General features: G+C 37.0%; 1 protein-coding gene across 1 annotated transcript in view; it reads left to right on the top strand.

Annotated features, from left to right (window-relative positions):
- ADAMTSL1 (ADAMTS-like 1) overlaps window positions 1–17,181 on the top strand; it is a 441,112-nt gene that overhangs the window by 204,320 nt on the left and 219,611 nt on the right. The window contains exons 10-13 of the mRNA XM_011930366.1: window positions 6,921–6,971; window positions 11,350–11,554; window positions 12,847–12,994; window positions 15,764–15,848. Coding sequence (XP_011785756.1) covers window positions 6,921–6,971; window positions 11,350–11,554; window positions 12,847–12,994; window positions 15,764–15,848 — 489 coding nt within the window. The remainder of the gene's footprint in view (window positions 1–6,920; window positions 6,972–11,349; window positions 11,555–12,846; window positions 12,995–15,763; window positions 15,849–17,181) is intronic.

The raw sequence follows: 17,181 nt of genomic DNA, 5'->3' as shown, positions 1-17,181 counted from the left end.
CACTTTGCAAAAGCAGATTGGGATGTGGATCTAAGTTCTTCCAGTTCCACAGCATCGCTACACAAAGACAGGCATAAAGGCAGGCTACCTGATCCCTGGTGCAGCCTTCATGCCGTCAAATCCCATAGTCATCCTTGTTCTGCATGATGCCTTCAGCAACCTGTAAGATCTGGTTCCAACCCAATGTAGAACAGCACAGCCAGCACAGAACCGTTAACCACACCAATGCCAAGTCTGGGTGTTTGAATTGACCACATACCCAGGTTACGCAAGCCTCTTTCATGTAAGTGTAAATACTGATGTTTACTCAGATCAAACAATGGCTAAATCACTCAGTACAGAAAGAAGTAAACAAAGACCAAGGAAATATTAGTCCCACTTATTTAAAAGCAGTTCAGAAATTACATTCATTAATACCAAGAATGTTTAACCCCAGAAATGTAGATGTGAGGAAGTGTTCAATGATCTGACCCTAAATATTAAAACGCTTCAGTATTTAGTTTATTACAGAAAATGAACTTGTGTCTAAAAAACTGTTTTCAGATCTGCATAAAACAGACTCCTTTTGATCTGATTTCAGTGGAAGCCCGGATAATGTTGCTGCTTAGTTTATGGTTTTTAAAAATGGTACCTAATTATAGAATATTTTCTATTTGCGGGATCCTAACTTGCCTCTGTACATGTTAGGGAAGTTTTCTGTGTTTTTAGAAGTCATGAAGTGTTACAGGAGGAGAAATTTTGAGAGAATTATCTTAGTTCAGTGGTTTTCAAGCTGTGGCCCACTAAGCTCTGAGTTCTACCCTCAGCAGCCACTAGGAAGGGCCAGGTAAGACAGAGTCCAATAGCATGGGTTTCCAGGCACCTACTCTTACTTCATCTTAAAACTTCTGATCTCATCCAGTACCTAGATTTTGCAGATGGCCAAACCTTGATGTAAGGTACTCAAGGTAACATAAAAAGAAAGTAGCAGAGAGGAGTACTGACCTTCCAACTCCCAGCCTCTCAGGTGATCCTTTTCCTCATTATCGCTAGATCCTCCGTGCTTTGCTTCTCATGAAATAGCAAAGTGCTTGTAGCTCTTCCAACTTTTTATTATTTCTCTCCTGCACTCTTCTAAACCGTTGCTTAGAAATAGACTGGCTTCTATTGCCCTGAGGTTGTCTAGAGAAGATGGAGCACTATTTTCTATACAAGAGACCCTTCTACTACACACAATTTTGTTCATTTTTTTAAAAATATAGTCACCTATTTTGTGAAAGGTTCTGTGTTTGGTGCCATGGCAAAGGTAAAAATGAATCAACTAGAATCTGGGCCCCCACACTGTCCAGGGCAGGTTGACTTGTCCAAAGCAGCGTGGTATCTGAAAGACACATGAGAAAGAGAGAAAAGAAGATCTTTTAAAAAGCTTTCAGTGTTATTTCGGGGAGATAGCCAATGAAAAGATACAGAGGTAACCTAACAGGATGGAAGCACAGTCACTAATCTGTCCTTTCTCTGCTCATATCAGGCAATCACCCCTGCTTGCCGGAACAGCCTTCCTAAACTGCCAGACCACTCTCCATATCAGACTGCCCTCTCTCAAAGATGGCAGGGCCAGCAAAAGGCAAGGCGTGGGACTGAATATGTGCACAACAGTGGCAGTTAGGGAGTTTCTTTCCCTCCTTTCCTAACTAGCTTTTAAAAACTTGTTTTTGCTTTTTTTGTTTTAATTTTGGATGGGGTTGCATTACTTGCCTTTGCATCTGCACACTGATGACATAAGTTCACTCAATGATTATTTACTAATCACCTATGTGCAGAATACTGTCCTAAGAGTTGCAATAAAGAACCAATATAGCTGCTGACTCATGGTGATAAACTAAAGAAAAACTTGTGCAACAGTTAGAAGTTAATACAGTTGGCCCTCAGTATCCATGGGGGATTGGTTCCAGGACCCACCCCACCCCCGCCTCCACAGATACCAAAAGCCACAGATGCTCAAGTGCCTTCCATATATAAAGCGGTGTAGTATTTGAATGTGACCTATATACACCCTCTGTGTACTTTAAATCATCTCTAGATTATGTATAGTACCTTTTAAAGTATAAATGGTATGTAAATAATTGTTATGCTATAATGTTTAGGGAATAATGATGAGAGAAAACATCTGTACATATCCAGTACAGATGCAGCCATTCATTTTTTTTCTTCATATGTTTTCAGGCTATAGTTGAATCCATGGATGCAGGATCCATGGATATAAAGGGCTAACAGTACACAGTTAAAAGTGAGGAGAGGAGTTAGTATTACGGGTGTTGAGAAGAAGGAAAGAGAATTTCTGGCTAGATGTTAAGAGAGAAAATAGGCAAGAATTTAGAAGAAGTAGCATTCGACTAATAAATTTCAGTGGGCATTATGGAACCACGTGAGTTGTCTAAATGGTGAAGTAAAATATTAGGTGCTTTGGCAGCAGAGTAGACTGGATTGATTTGTTAGGAGACTGGTGTGAAAGTGCCTGAACTTGTGTCAGGAGGAGATCTACTTGTCAAACATTGCTGGTGTTGCAATGACAACTGGAAGAACTGAGTGGTGAAGATAGCCCCAGTGTACAGTGGATAGGAGAATGGCCATGCCTGAATGGTAGTTGTGATCACAGGAGAAGAAGCAGGGCCAAATAATGAATTGTCTGGGACGCACTGAGCTTGAAAAGCCTAGAGCACATCTAGTTATCAGGAAGTCAGAAATGAAGATTTGCAGTTCCAGAGAAGAGGCAAGAGGTCCTGAGAGATTCACTGAAAGAAACTCTTGAAACCATAAAAGGATCTCTTGATGGCTCATTTTCCTTATAAAAAGAACAGAACTGGTCAGGCGCGGTGGCTCATGCCTATAATCCCAGCACTTTAGAAGGCCGCGGTGGGCGGATCATGAGGTCAGGAGATCGAGACCATCCTGGCTAACATGGTGAAACCCAATCTCTACTAAAAATACAAAAAATTAGCCAGGCATGGTGGCGGGCGCCTGTAGTCCCAGCTACTCAGGAGGCTGAGGCAGGAGAGTGGTGTGCACCCAGGAGGCGGAGCTTGCAGTGAGCCCAGATCGTGCCACTGCACTCCAGCCTGGGGGACAGAGTGAGACTCCGTCTCAAAAAACAAAAAAACAAAACAACAACAACAAAAAATCCAGAACCCCAGTAAATTAGGTGTCCATGGACTTAACTACTTTAGAATTTTTCTTGTAAAGAGAGATGTATCACAATAGTTAAATTCTACAACTGAGCAGTGTGAGCCCAATTTTGGCTTTTTTTTTTTTTTTAAACATTGGGGACTCTATTCTAAAGTAGCATCTTAGATCACTTCTGTACAGACTCAATGATCTTGAAGTGACACATGGAATTTGAGGTGATGGCCTCATTTCATCCACTTACATCATAGTTCCAAAGTTTCTGTCTTTTGCTTTCTTAGATTTGAATTTTTTCATACTTGAATATTCTAATTGTCGTGATTATAAAAGATAATATATTATAGAAAGCTTAGAAAACAGAAAAACATTTAAAAAGAAAGCAAAAAATACTCATAAGCCAAACACCAATAACTAACCACTGTTGAGAGTTTTTTATATATGTGTGTGCACATATATATGCATGTATACATATGTGTGTATACATGTGTCACAGGAACACACATATGCAAGTTATGAAAATGCATAGATATGTACACCATCTATATATTTTCTTAGTATTATAGATTGTATCATACATTCTATTTCATAGTCAATTATTTTTAGTTAACATTACATTTGAGCATTTTTTCATGTCATTAAAAATGATTCAAAAACCATTATGTCCATGTGCTGCATAATGTTTCATTATATAAACTTGTCATAACTGAATCATTCTCCTGAATTGTCATTGGACAATTCAGTAAGACGTGTAATTTTAGAGGATGAGGTGGGATGCCTTTTCTACGTATACCACATCACTCCAGAATGATCACTTGCTCATGCTCACCTTCTCTTCTTACCACCACAACCCCTGATGATGGGGATATTAGATGGAGTCATGTTACTGCCCAGTGTAAGAGAAACAATGTAAGAACCGTGGGCATGGTGGTCAGCATAGTGAAGGCAGTGGAGAATGAGTTTTACCCCCAAGCCAACTGTTTCTTCTATCTTTTCCCTTTGTGATTATTTTTAAAAATCATTTTTGCCTCCTTCACCACAGCCCACATATTCAGATGCATGTCTGAACGCATGCATATATGCACACACACCCACATGGAGACCTAAACATGGGGAGAACTTCTTAAAGTCCCAAAATTACATTATTTTTCATTATTCTTTATGATTCGCACTTTGCCTAAGAAAAAAAGTAAGCAGTAGGTAAGCAATAGGAAGTTAACTTCAGGCAAGCTTGCTTCCCCCCAGTAACAGTGTAGTGAAAGGCTAGGGCCATGGCATGAACCCCAGAGAGAGCTGAGCCCGTGCACACGAATATGCATTAGCAGGACTGGACAGAGCACCATTGTTTTGGTATCTTTCTGTTTTCACAGGTGCTATAGAGTCATTTTATGAGTCTTCACCATGACCCATGTCATAGAAGACAAATATAGCTATAGTTTTGCTGAATCCAAGTTTCAAGCTCCTTGTTCAAACAAAAACATAATTTCTAAATCGGTCCAAAGCAAAGTTCAATGTCTTGAATTTTGTACACTCTCCCTTTTATTCTCCTTCACTTCAGCTTGTCTCCTTCAATGTTACTGTCTCCATTTTAAATATCATCAGCTGATAAATCAATTGACAGAGATCTGCAACAGTTTATTCTAATATTGAAGATGACAAATTACAGCCATAAATTTTTTCGGGAGAGAAGTCTATGGTATGCATTTCTGCATTTAGAAATTGATGTAGCATGAATAAAGATACTAGAGTAAGGTAAAATGTAATTTCAAAGTCATCTTGATTTATTCCTTAATTGACTACTGTTAGATAACAGTGTATGTACAAACTTACTAGAAGAACTGTGGAAGATGATTTGGCATTCTTTAAAATATAGTCCTTTTAGAAAAAAATTCCCTTTATTACTAGATGTAAAAATGATTCTTACTAGATGTTAGAATGATTCTAACATAAGGAAGGATTAAGTTTTCACCTGATTTCTTATCTGTCAGAAGGTAGAAAAAAATAGGATGGTTAACTCAAAAAACAGAAAAGGTTAAAGACTGTTCATTTCATTCTTGTGTGAAGAACTGTGGGATTTTGAGCATGCCCAAAAGGCAGCATCCCATTTCTTATACATTGTTACTGAAGGTTAATACACACACATGCACACACACACACATCATGAAAATTCTCTCACACAAATGAGTATTAAAAAACTTATTCACACAAATAAATACAGAAAATGTAGTCATGTAAAATAAATAAGTTAGTAGTCCAATGACTTGCCCTCCTGCAAATAGAAATCCATCTTAATCGCTTTGTTTCCTATTTTTTAAAAAATCAAATTTGACTTCTCTCATGTATCCCCTTACCTTTCAGTAATTTCTTCAGAAACTATGCAGGCCCCTTTATCTCCGTCTCTCTCCTTCTTTTCATCATCTCCAGCCAGTGCCGTTTTTATCTTTGTGATCCACACTCATGGCTCACTCTTTCTACCTAAACACCTGGATTTGCTAGCCATATTTTTTAAACCTACTATATCATCTTATATCAGAGGAATGGGTAAAAATGGAAGTCTCTATTTATTTAAATATAAAGATATATTTATATTGAATATATAGATATTATATAGATATATAAATATATATGCATCCATCTATCCCAGAGGCACAGATAGAATACATGAGTTCCTTCAATAGCTTTCTATCTTTTATCAGTTGCAAAATAAGCATCTTCCACTTATGCGCTACCATGCTCTACATCTGTGCATCTCCATCTCCCACTCTTGATGAAGGTGCTGTTGCACTAGCAGTCTTATCCAAAAATCATGAATCATCAGTCTACCACAAACCAGACAATTAGGCCTCTGCAGGGACCCACCAGTCTTACCAATTGGAGACTTTAGTTGAAATCAGTGAAGTAGGTTAGAGTAGTTTATTAGGATCCTAAAGGCCTCCAGGAACTTCCACATGGCCTATGATATGTCTTGTGGATCCTGAGCAGTCACTCTGTCTGTAAACCTCACAGGTTTCCCAGGGCCCTAGACGTACTAACAAGCCATGACAACCACAACCATCACTGCAATAGCAGTTAACACTGTATAATATTTCATAGACAAAAAAACCCACTTTTCATAGTATCTCATTTTAACTGCCTACCTTTATTTTGGTAGGAAATTTCCCTTTGCTAATAATTGCCTACTATGTTCGGTAGTTTCCCCCTCTCCTTATAAAATACCCAAGTGGCTACTTTCCAGGTATTAGTGAAATCCCTAGATCTGCCAAGAGAAGAAACCTAGCTAATGCAGTTACATAGTATTGTCAATTCTGAGGTACATATTCTCCGACTTGAATAGTTCTCTCTTTCATCAGAAGTGAGACAGTTACTGTAATTGCTTGGCGAGCATCTGGAAGTAACATGAATAATGATGATAATAAGAATGACCTCATAGGATGTATAATTTGGGGATTAAAGAACATTTACAACCTTATTGTGTCATAGTTAATGATGAGGTGCCAAGTTTTCTTGCCACCACCCTTTGCAATGGTATTTCCTGCTTGGATCAGAGAACTAATTATAGTAAATGGTGTCCTTTCAAAGAACTTGCCCCATCCTAAAGCATATGCTGGCATAAAAATATAAAACTGTTTTAGTGTTGTTTTACAGATACAAGTTATTAATGTTATTTTGCATTTGTATTAAAAATTTGTATAATGTAATCATTTAGTGTTTATTTTATTGTGTGTACCTTCTACTCAGAGGGTTGGCATTATTGTTCCTAACAGTGACGGATACAAGCAGATCATGCCTTATGACCTCTACCATCCCCTTCCTCGGTACGTAAATCAATCATCCTGATGTTAGAATTAGCAAATTAGTCTTCTGCTGCTTATCTATATATATAGATATACATAGACCTAGAGAGAGAGATTATATGTTTTTAAGATGGTAGATGGTATATTTTGCAATCCATCCTGAGTTCTACTTTTGTATAATACTAGCCTGCTCAGACTGTAAGCTTATCGTTCAGAAACCATTTTAAGGTAGAATCCAGTTACACTGGAGTGAACACAGTAATTCACTCACTCTGATTAGATACAGTGTATGGGTTTATGTTATGTCTTTCTTTCCCTCCCTTTGTTCTTTTCTATTTTTCCTCTCAATAGGACCCTAGTTATTAAAGCACTGTTGCTAACTATTAAACAAACACTGCCTAAAGTATTATTGCACTACCACTAACATGGAATTTCAGATGTGGTATTATTCTACATAGGGGCTTTAAATGTCCACTTTTTATTCAAAGAAATTATAATTAAATACAAAAGGCAAATTTTTATATTCTAATTGTTCAAAACATTTTGGGGAACATTTTTTCTAAACAAAATTCAGTGTGCTGCATTGCTTTTTTAAAGTTCAGTACTTTTAAAAACTAGAAAAAAAGGTAATGAAAGTAATTCAGGAACTTTTAAAAGAAATTGTTCCCTTTATAATATATTCATAAGAAAACTGGAGAAGCTGAAAAATCCTCTAGCTACTGAGTGTGTTGCCTGCATTGGAAACAGCTCCACAGAGAGCAGAAATTAGAGTTGGGATTGAAGTAGACCTATGGTCTATTTTCTTTGCTTATTTGGCCCTCAGGGAATCAGCTGCTATTTAGAACCAAGGGTTTAAATCAGATCATAAATGGTTGGAGTAATCCACAGCAGCCTGCTCCATCTCAAATCAAGCCAAGACCAGAAAATAATTTTATTTTGAGCTGTAAAGATTTGATGGAAAAATCTCCAAATACCTCATGAGTTAGAATCCAAATAGTGGTCCCTTGAGGTCATCTAGTGCAACTCCCCATTGAGGCTTCATTCTCCCATTCCTTCTCCAACAATCACAACCATATACCACAGATATGTTTAATATCTATTTACACAAATATGCATTCACATATTCAATGCATATGTATTCATACATGTATAAACACATCTATCGATGTTTATATAATACATATATACAAGTGAAAATTGTCATCCAGCATCTACTTAAATATGTCTAGTGGCTGGCAGGCAACTCACTTTTCACCTAATGATCACATATAGGAAAGGAATTTGACTTTTACTAGATATACTTCTTGTTTTTCTTGTTATTTTTAATTCTTTCACTACGTGGCTATGTCATTAGTCAGCTCCCTCCTACTTTCCTATGACTATATTGATAAAGACAATAAATGGCTTTAGAATGTTCCTAATGTTTCATTTTTCTGGTTTTATCCAGAACTCTTGTCCTTGAAAAAATTTTAATGAGAATAGCAAAGATTAATTTAACTGAACCAAGATTTCATTTGGTTTCAATTTGTGTATCTGTGAACTAAGTGATCATAGGATATATGTATCTGTTTGTATGAAAGCCATACATTTCATTATTTCATGAGAAAGGTAACGTTGGACATCAGGAGCAAGCAACATCAAGTTTATGTTTTTATGTAATGACAACTCCTAGATTTCTGTTTTATCTGTGGTCTCTCTTGTTTATATTTCTCTGGCATAACTAATGCCTTTATTAGGTTAAAATTGATTTCTTATAGGTTGGGATTTTCTCCAAATGCCTCAATCCCAATGATATATTAAAACGATCCTCCTGGGTGTGTGTTTGTACTATGTCCTTGTATACACTCTTGGCATATCTATGTATCACAATGGGTAAGAACAATAAACTTTATTTCTTACCCCTTTGTATGTCCGATACTGAACTAGTTATAAAGTTAGATATTCAGCTATATTGACAGACTCTTAGTAAATGGAAGCTATTTTTACAGCTGTGTTTTTATTCATAAGAAGAATTAAGGCTCAAAAATGGTTCTCAAATGGCAGCTACCTACTAATCAAGGCAATTTCAATTATTTAAATGGGGTTAAGAACACAAGTATAGATATAAAACACAATTAACATATTTTTACCTTGTTCTTTCCTGCTTTCAGCCTTTGACTGTAACACATATCTGGACATAATATGAGGATGTAGTCTGAATCATTATCTTGATTCGTAATTAATATATGTCACTCTTGTGCATCCTGCTTTATTTGAGAATTTCTTAAACACACTGTGTGTTTAAAAAAATTAAAGGCCAAAAGAGTTTAAATGTATGATATATAAATTCATTCAATGTTCTCCAGGATAAGATTCTTGAATATGTCTTCTTTTTTTTTATTCCAAGCACTTACTTGGTTACGGTCTTCAGATCTCCTGATCTCTCTCAGCTTTTGTTATGCTTTCTTTAAAGCACATAGACATGTTTTACTTCAAGATTCAACAAAACCCTATTATTATACAAGGATTCACATGATAATTTTCTACACTTAGAACTGTAGTTGTATGCTGGAACCATAGTACAAATTTTTGAGATAATATTAGCCTCATTTGTCTTTCTATGATCACTGACATTGAAAAAGATACTTACTGCCATGTGGGAAATTACACTATGGTCAGGTCCAAGTGCTGAGACAGAAATTAATCACTCTCCCTTTAGTAGGGTCAAGCTTGAGAATTTTAGAGTACCAATTAGAAAATGTGTTCTTTTATGGCATCTTAATATTCTAAGTGATTAAATGTACATTTAAAAAACATATTCCTACTTCACTGTCAGGTCAAATCTAATATGAATACGTACTTATGTATTCAACCCAACTTCAATCTGAATCAGGCCTGTTATTCATCTCCAGAAGGAAGCCCTCCAGAGATTTGTGTGGAGACAAAGGAGAATTGGTCTTAGCCCTTGGGAAGAGAAACTCTCTATAGAGCTACTTCATTCTCTTGAAAGAGATCAGAAAGTCTCCCAAGGGCCAAACAGAGGGCCTCAGTTTCCCCACCATGACATTTTCTTATGTGTCTCCTGGGGAAATACACATAGGAAAATATTGTATTTGGCAGCACGTTTTGGCTTTTGGCAGTGGAGATAACAGTTGTTGCCTAAACTTTAACAGTGTAGAGAAAATGTGAAGGAAAACCCTTTGTAACTAGGAAAAACACAAGATTCAGGCTTATGCAGAAGAGAAATCAAACTCACAATGTACACAGAAAACTTGACTACAGAATAATTAATGTCTCAATGGTGTGCCTGTGCAATATTTTAAAATTTTAACTATTCAAATGGATCAACCCAGTGACATTTTGTTTCTTTCATTAAAATTATATCTCTCATAATTCTAAGAGAAATCTTAAATCTCCTTAGCAATCCTCATCAATAAGCAGAATATATGTAAAAAAGATAATCTCAATTCACTCAGTCCCAATGTTTCTGTTTTTAGAAATTCTACATTCTCTAAATCTACAGGAGGAGAGAAGAGAATTTGGCAAAGATATCTCTCTGCATCTGGGACCTAATGCTTCAGAGCTGTTTAAAGCTCTGAAAAAAATCCGTGGAAGTCTCTTAAATGTTTTGACATATTGTTATTTTCTACCCTACTTAGCTATGTATCTACTTTCAGATGCCATTAGCCTTCCAACCCAAACCAAACTTCTTCACAGTTCCAAGAGTTATTACTGGAGGAACTCTACCTACCAGTATCCCTCAACAGTTGGGGAATATGTAGATAATATTAACACTTCTGCTCCTCAGCTTAATAATGATAGCACAGTTTGAACATCAGAATTGTGCTGAATCTATGTAGTCCCAAAGCTGACGATTGCAGAAGCAGAGGAGAGGGTCTTTTGTTTACCTTCATCTTTTATAAGCTTCTTCTATTAAAAAAAAAAAAATACCTAGAAGTTAAGTAATAAAGTATTACATTGAAAATAAAAAAGTATCTGCAGGTGCAAACCATTAGTGTTAACTGAGTATACCACTTTAGTCTTGAGATGGATACTTAATGGGTTTAATGAAAATAAATTTTATATACACATATCTTGAAACTATGGGAGAAGGATAGAACTACATCCTACATCTTCTGAGTAGGTTACAGACAGCACTGATATCCTTCTGGACAGCTCTCAAAACTGTAATGGCTTACATTTGTGTAGAGCTTCACGGTTTGCAGAGCCCTTTTGCCAATGTTGAATCCTTCTCTCTCACTCATCAGATTTCAGGCAATAGATGGCTTTTGGTTCTCTGGACCTTAGCCTCTCAGAACCTGATTTTACCAGTAGGCACGGGGAATGGGTTGGTCGACTGGTCACTGAGGAGGCTTAGCAATGTGCATGTCTGCCCTGATGACTCCCCTTGCTTCTGTAGGTGGGAGGCCACCCCATGGACCGCGTGCTCCTCCTCGTGTGGGGGGGGCATCCAGAGCCGGGCAGTTTCCTGTGTGGAGGAGGACATCCAGGGGCATGTCACTTCAGTGGAAGAGTGGAAATGCATGTACACCCCTAAGATGCCCATCGCGCAGCCCTGCAACATTTTTGACTGCCCTAAATGGCTGGCACAGGAGTGGTCTCCGGTAACTGTGCCTTCTTTCTTTGTTCATTAGGAGAGTAAGTCCACTCTTCCCTCTCATCATCATGGCCCCACCGGGTACCCTGAGCAGCTCCACACTTCTTGAGGTGTCTAGAAGCCTACCAGCTTAGCTCCTGGAGTAGGAATGCCCCAAATCCAGCATGACCAAAAGTAAATGATTTTTTTTTAAAATGTCTTTCTTCAAGTTTCTTCAAGAAGCCTCTATTGTTCCCCAGACAATGTTCCCTCAAATGGCAAAGAGGAAGCAACTGCCTTTCGAGGGTAATTGAGGCTGAATGACTGATCCCAAATCTGTAAAAGCTGCTTTGATGATAGAGCTCAGTAGACCAGAAGTTTGATTTCATTTTGTATGTATTATGCTTTGTATCCAAAAGAGTCTAAGTGGATTAATATTAAAACTATGTATATTAGTCATTGGAGGAGGGGGGAAGATGAAATGAAAATAGCACAAAAATTAAAATGGGAATGAAGTAAGATAATTAAAACAAAAAACTTATGGATGTTAGGAAACCTGCTGTAATTAAACATAAAATGTCATTCAGGGTTTCCTGACTGCTAATGCAGAAAGGAAAGTGGCAAAGGAAATAGGAAGATGAAATAAGCCATTGTGCTCTCAGCCTCAGAAAAGACAAAAGACTTCACTGAGCCCTGTGGCTTCATGGCATCAGATCAGAGCTGTGACATTTTCTGCATCTAGACACGTTACCAGACATGGGGAACCATTAGAGGTGCAATCTACATTGGGCGTCTGGTCATTCAATCTGTTCTTTTAAATATTATTTTTGCCTTTCAATGTAATCAATTGGATTGACAATGCAGCAATATAATTTAGCTATAATCGCAGTTTAAATTTTTTAGTATCCATGTGGAGGTATTTTCCCATATTTTTGGAAGTAGCAGTCATTAGCAAAGTAACTAAATAAAACACAGTGTTGGTAATCAAAATTAAGCACACTCTACAGTCTCTTTTCTCCTTTCTTCTTTTTGGTGCTTGGTTTGAGACTTTGCACACAGTGAGTACTTAAACATTGCTGACTGATTAATCCAAAGCTATGGAATTGAAAGTGATTTAATTTTCAGTGAGCTCCACCTCAAATAGCCAAATAGAACAAAGATCCCTTGACTGGTAAGAAATGGTGTAAGTTTACCAGGAGTCCTCGTGTGGAAAAAAAAAAAAAGAAAAGAAAACTTAGATTGAAAGTTTTAGGTGCGAAGTGAAGAAAAGTAAACAAAGCTTTGCCTACGAGTCTCGTCTCTTTTGCAATCTCTTTCCAGTGCACGGTGACATGTGGCCAGGGCCTCAGATACCGTGTGGTCCTCTGCATCGACCATCGAGGAATGCACACAGGAGGCTGTAGCCCAAAAACAAAGCCCCACATAAAAGAGGAATGCATCATACCCACTCCCTGCTATAAACCCAAAGGTAATTTGACAGGTGCTCTATTACCAGCCTGTTAATTGTTGTGTGTAGTCAGATGTGTTTTAAACTCCTTAGAATATTTTTAAGTATCCCAAGTATTCTTAGTAACAATTCTTTATAACTTTACTAAAGGAATTTGATTCTTTCAAAGAATCTTTCAAATGATTTTGATTGCAAAATTTCATTAACCACTACATGTAGAAATATATTTATATAATTATCTCCCAAGTCATAAAGTTGTTTGAGGACTATTGCTGAAGAATGCAGATGTATCTGCTTAAAGAGAGACCAGATATCCTAGAAATATATGTTTGATTTACTATCCGCATTTCTTGTCTTTAAAAACAAGGGAGTGAACCCAAGTATGTCTGTTTTGCTAAGGTTGAAGTACATTGGGAAGTCTCATACTTCAAACTGATGAAACAGAAAACTATCGCTTTTTATATTGCAAATTAAAACATTAATATGAGACTGAATTCTAGAACCATAATTTAAAATATATCAGAATTTAATAGATATTGCAGGAATTAATAAAAAAGAAATTTTAGGGAAGTGTAGAACTAAGCATTTAGTGAGCCAGACTTCTTATAATTATACTGGGTGTCTCAGATTAGCAAGAATATGAATTTGATTTCTGTACAAGTATTGTTACTTGTCTGTGCCAATGGAATAGAAAAATTCAAAGTCACAAACCATTCAGAAGTAAATAACTCTTTAAATCTCCTTTAATTTTTAATATTAAATATGGCTCCCATTTCTTTATTTCTTTAAGCCATTAAATTTCTCTGAAAATCAGTCACAGTGTAGCTCTTTATTATACTATAGGTAGTCCTAATTGCAACTGAATGGCATCATAAAATCTAAATTAATGATATAAAAGGAAACCAAAAAACCCCAGAAATCCTGATTTATTTTAATAAATGCACCTCTCTCAAAGCCTTGGTTTCCTCCTCTGTAAAATGGGTATAATAATAGTATCTAAATCAGAGATTATGTGAAGGTTAAATGAGATGTACCATAAACAAGGTGGTTAACCTAGTGCCTGGAATATAGTAACTTCCACATACAGTAAGTTACTTTTAACTCCTGACTATCATCAGCGCCCTCAACTGTGGGAGGAGGTTGCCACAGGTGTGTCTGACAGGATTTAGTTCAAAAGAACAATAAAATATTGCAAGCTTACTATTAGTGCTAAACTGAATGCTTCCTTATTGAAAGACAGAGAGCTAACTTACGCTATCAGAGACAGCTTCATTGACTGAGTCTTTTTTTTTTTTTTTTTTTTTTTTTTAAGATGGAGTCTCGCTCTGTTACCCAGGCTGGAGTGCAGTGGTGCAATCTTGGCTCACTGCAAGCTCCACCTCCCAGGTTCAAGCAATTCTCCTGCCTCAGCCTCCGGAGTAGCTGGGACTACAGGTGTATGACACCGTGCCTGGCTAATATTTTGTATTTTTTTTAGTAGAGATGGGGTTTCTTACCATGTTGCCCAGGTTGGTCTTGAACTCCTGAGCTCAAGCAATCCACCCGTCTCGGCCTCCCAAAGTGCTAGGATTACAGGCTTGAGCCACCGTGCCCGGCCAACTGAGTCATTTACTGGGATAGTTGTGGTAGTTGTAAAATGATGTATGTATAGGTACTGTGTTGCTGTGTTTAAAATGTGAGCAAATCCTTTTGGCTTTGGCAGTTTTACATTTCTTCTCACTTGCTTTGTTTTTTGACTATAAACAATTGCTGTGCATAGAGAACAAGAAGTGATGCCCCTAACTTAAAATAGTCAATTATTTATTAGCTTTATCTTCACCAAGCCACTTCACAGAAAGAAAAGCAGTTTGCAGTTAACTATCAAGAATCAAATCTGGATTTTCACAACTAAGGAGTGAGCCTGGCTCTCTAAACATCATTAAAATACCAAATAATTCTATGGTGCATATACGTATAGACATATTTCTTTCATCCTTGCAATTATATGTTATAAAATGGTGATAGAGCGTCATTGGCTCCTACTATAAAGGCAAATATCCCCATAAATGACCCTAATAAATATGCTAGAATGGGAATCTTGGCAGTTACTTCTGTAGGAGCAGTTATAACCTCCCTCTTCATTTTTCTCCTCCACAATTTTTTCCCAGGAAGTAACTAGAAGCTTATTTTGAATTGTTTGGCCAGAGCTAGATAAATAGGCGAAATAAGTCAAATTATGTGTTATGAGCCCTCATTTGCACATATTCCAGTTGTCAGTGAGCCTTGGGGTAGTATTGAATGAGTCAGATATCTAAACCAATGTTTTGTGAATTTCAGAGTGACAGAATTTGTTTTTGGCAATGTGACATAGATCACGCTTAGCTAAAAGGCAAAAAAAAAAAAAGTTGGAATTTATGAGAGTATCACAATATAATTGATTGTACTTTGTTTTCCAAGGTACATGCTGCTGTACCTTTTCAAGAGGAACTGGTGAAAAGATACTTTGATGATTCTTTATATGCATATTAAGCTAGTGCTCCTACACTTACAACTTTCATAATAAAAGGATTTTCCTTTGCTATTAATCATAATAAAGAGGAAACTTGTACACAAACTAGTATTATTAAACATTTTAAAATTCGGTTTTATTTTTCTAGATATAACCATCATCAGAGGCAGCAATTTACCTAAAAACTTATTATTTGTGTTTGTCAACATAGTAACTTCTTGGTGAGGAGAATAAGGAATTTTCCTAAAATCCCAGATTGATTCTAACCTCTTCTCTTGTATGTGCACTCACTGAATTCTCAGAGAAACTTCCAGTCGAGGCCAAGTTACCATGGTTCAAACAAGCTCAAGAACTAGAAGAAGGAGCTGCTGTGTCAGAGGAGCCCTCGTAAGTTTTAAAAGCACAAATTGTTCTACATTTGAAACTGATTTGTTTAAAGAAAGCAGTGTATCACTGGTTGTAGTTTTCATGGGTTCTGAACTAAGTGTAATCATCTCACCAAAGGTGAAAGGAGGCTTTTTGGCTCGCAATTAAAGATTGATTAGTTTCAAAAAGTGTTTATCAAAACTGATGATTGCATTGTAAATACTTCTGTTTTGCCTAAAGTTAGTAAATGAAGGTGTAGTGCTTACCCTCTTCCCCAAAATCGGACCTCCTCTCTTGGCAAGGGGCCAAAGGTGAGAATGGGCCAGGCTGCAGCTGATGATATAACATAGATTTGATGGGAAAGTCTGAGCTGCTTTTCACACTCTCCCAGTTTTGCAATACAGTCGCTCACAAAAATTAAAGAGCAAGTAAAGTATACCTGAGGGGCAAAGGAAGTTCATTAACTTTTCTTTTCCCTTTCTTCCTGGGATTGGTATTAGGGGTGGACCTAGTTCTTTGCCCCACTTGATTATGTCCCATGTGTGCTCAATTTTATCAAGGCCATGGAATCTGTAAAACCGTGAGGCCCAGATTTGCCAGATGCTTCAGAAGAGGAAACAAAGAGAGACAAAGTAGATTAAGTGGTTGATTGATTGGCTGATGAGTTTATGTATTGATTTCATTAGAAAACACTGATAGGCATAGCTACTACATCACTTTTGTAAATGAGGAGATACAATTGAACAATTTCATCGATGACCCAAGAAATGTCTCAGGTTGAAAAATTTTCTAGATTAATTCATTTAATGTAAGTTCTAAGCTCTGTGCTATTCACTGGCACTTAAGATATGTCACCTACCCTCCAAGAGTTAATAGTACAGCATGTAGGATACAAAATGATTCCAAATTTTACTGGAGATATAAATTAACATTGCAACCTATTCAAATGCAATTTAGAATTTTCTCAGATTCATTCTGTTTGAATCTACATCTGATGTGGTTTGCCAGAACACAGTTGTTTACCTGAGTGCACAAGAAATCCAAAATATAGATTTGTACAATAACCAAAGGTGATTTCTAAAAAATGGTATTCTGTCATTTCATTTCACACATAAAAAAGGTACACACATTAGAAAACACTTTTTTTCCCTATTTTTTTTTATTTTTGAGATAGGGCCTCACTCTGTCACCCAGGCAGGGGTGCAGTGGCACAGTCATAACTCACTGCAGCTTCAACCTGCCAGGCTCAATGAATTCTCCCACTTCAGTCTACTGAGTAGCTGGGACTACAGGCACAGGCCACCACACCGGGCTAAGTTTAATTTTTTTTGTAGACACTGGGTTTCTCCATGTT

This window comes from Colobus angolensis, unplaced genomic scaffold (assembly GCF_000951035.1).
Source record: "Colobus angolensis palliatus isolate OR3802 unplaced genomic scaffold, Cang.pa_1.0 Scaffold86, whole genome shotgun sequence".
Classification (NCBI taxonomy): Eukaryota; Metazoa; Chordata; class Mammalia; order Primates; family Cercopithecidae; genus Colobus; species Colobus angolensis.
Note: the sequence above shows the minus strand (reverse complement) of the source record. Positions and strands in the feature narration are given on the sequence as shown.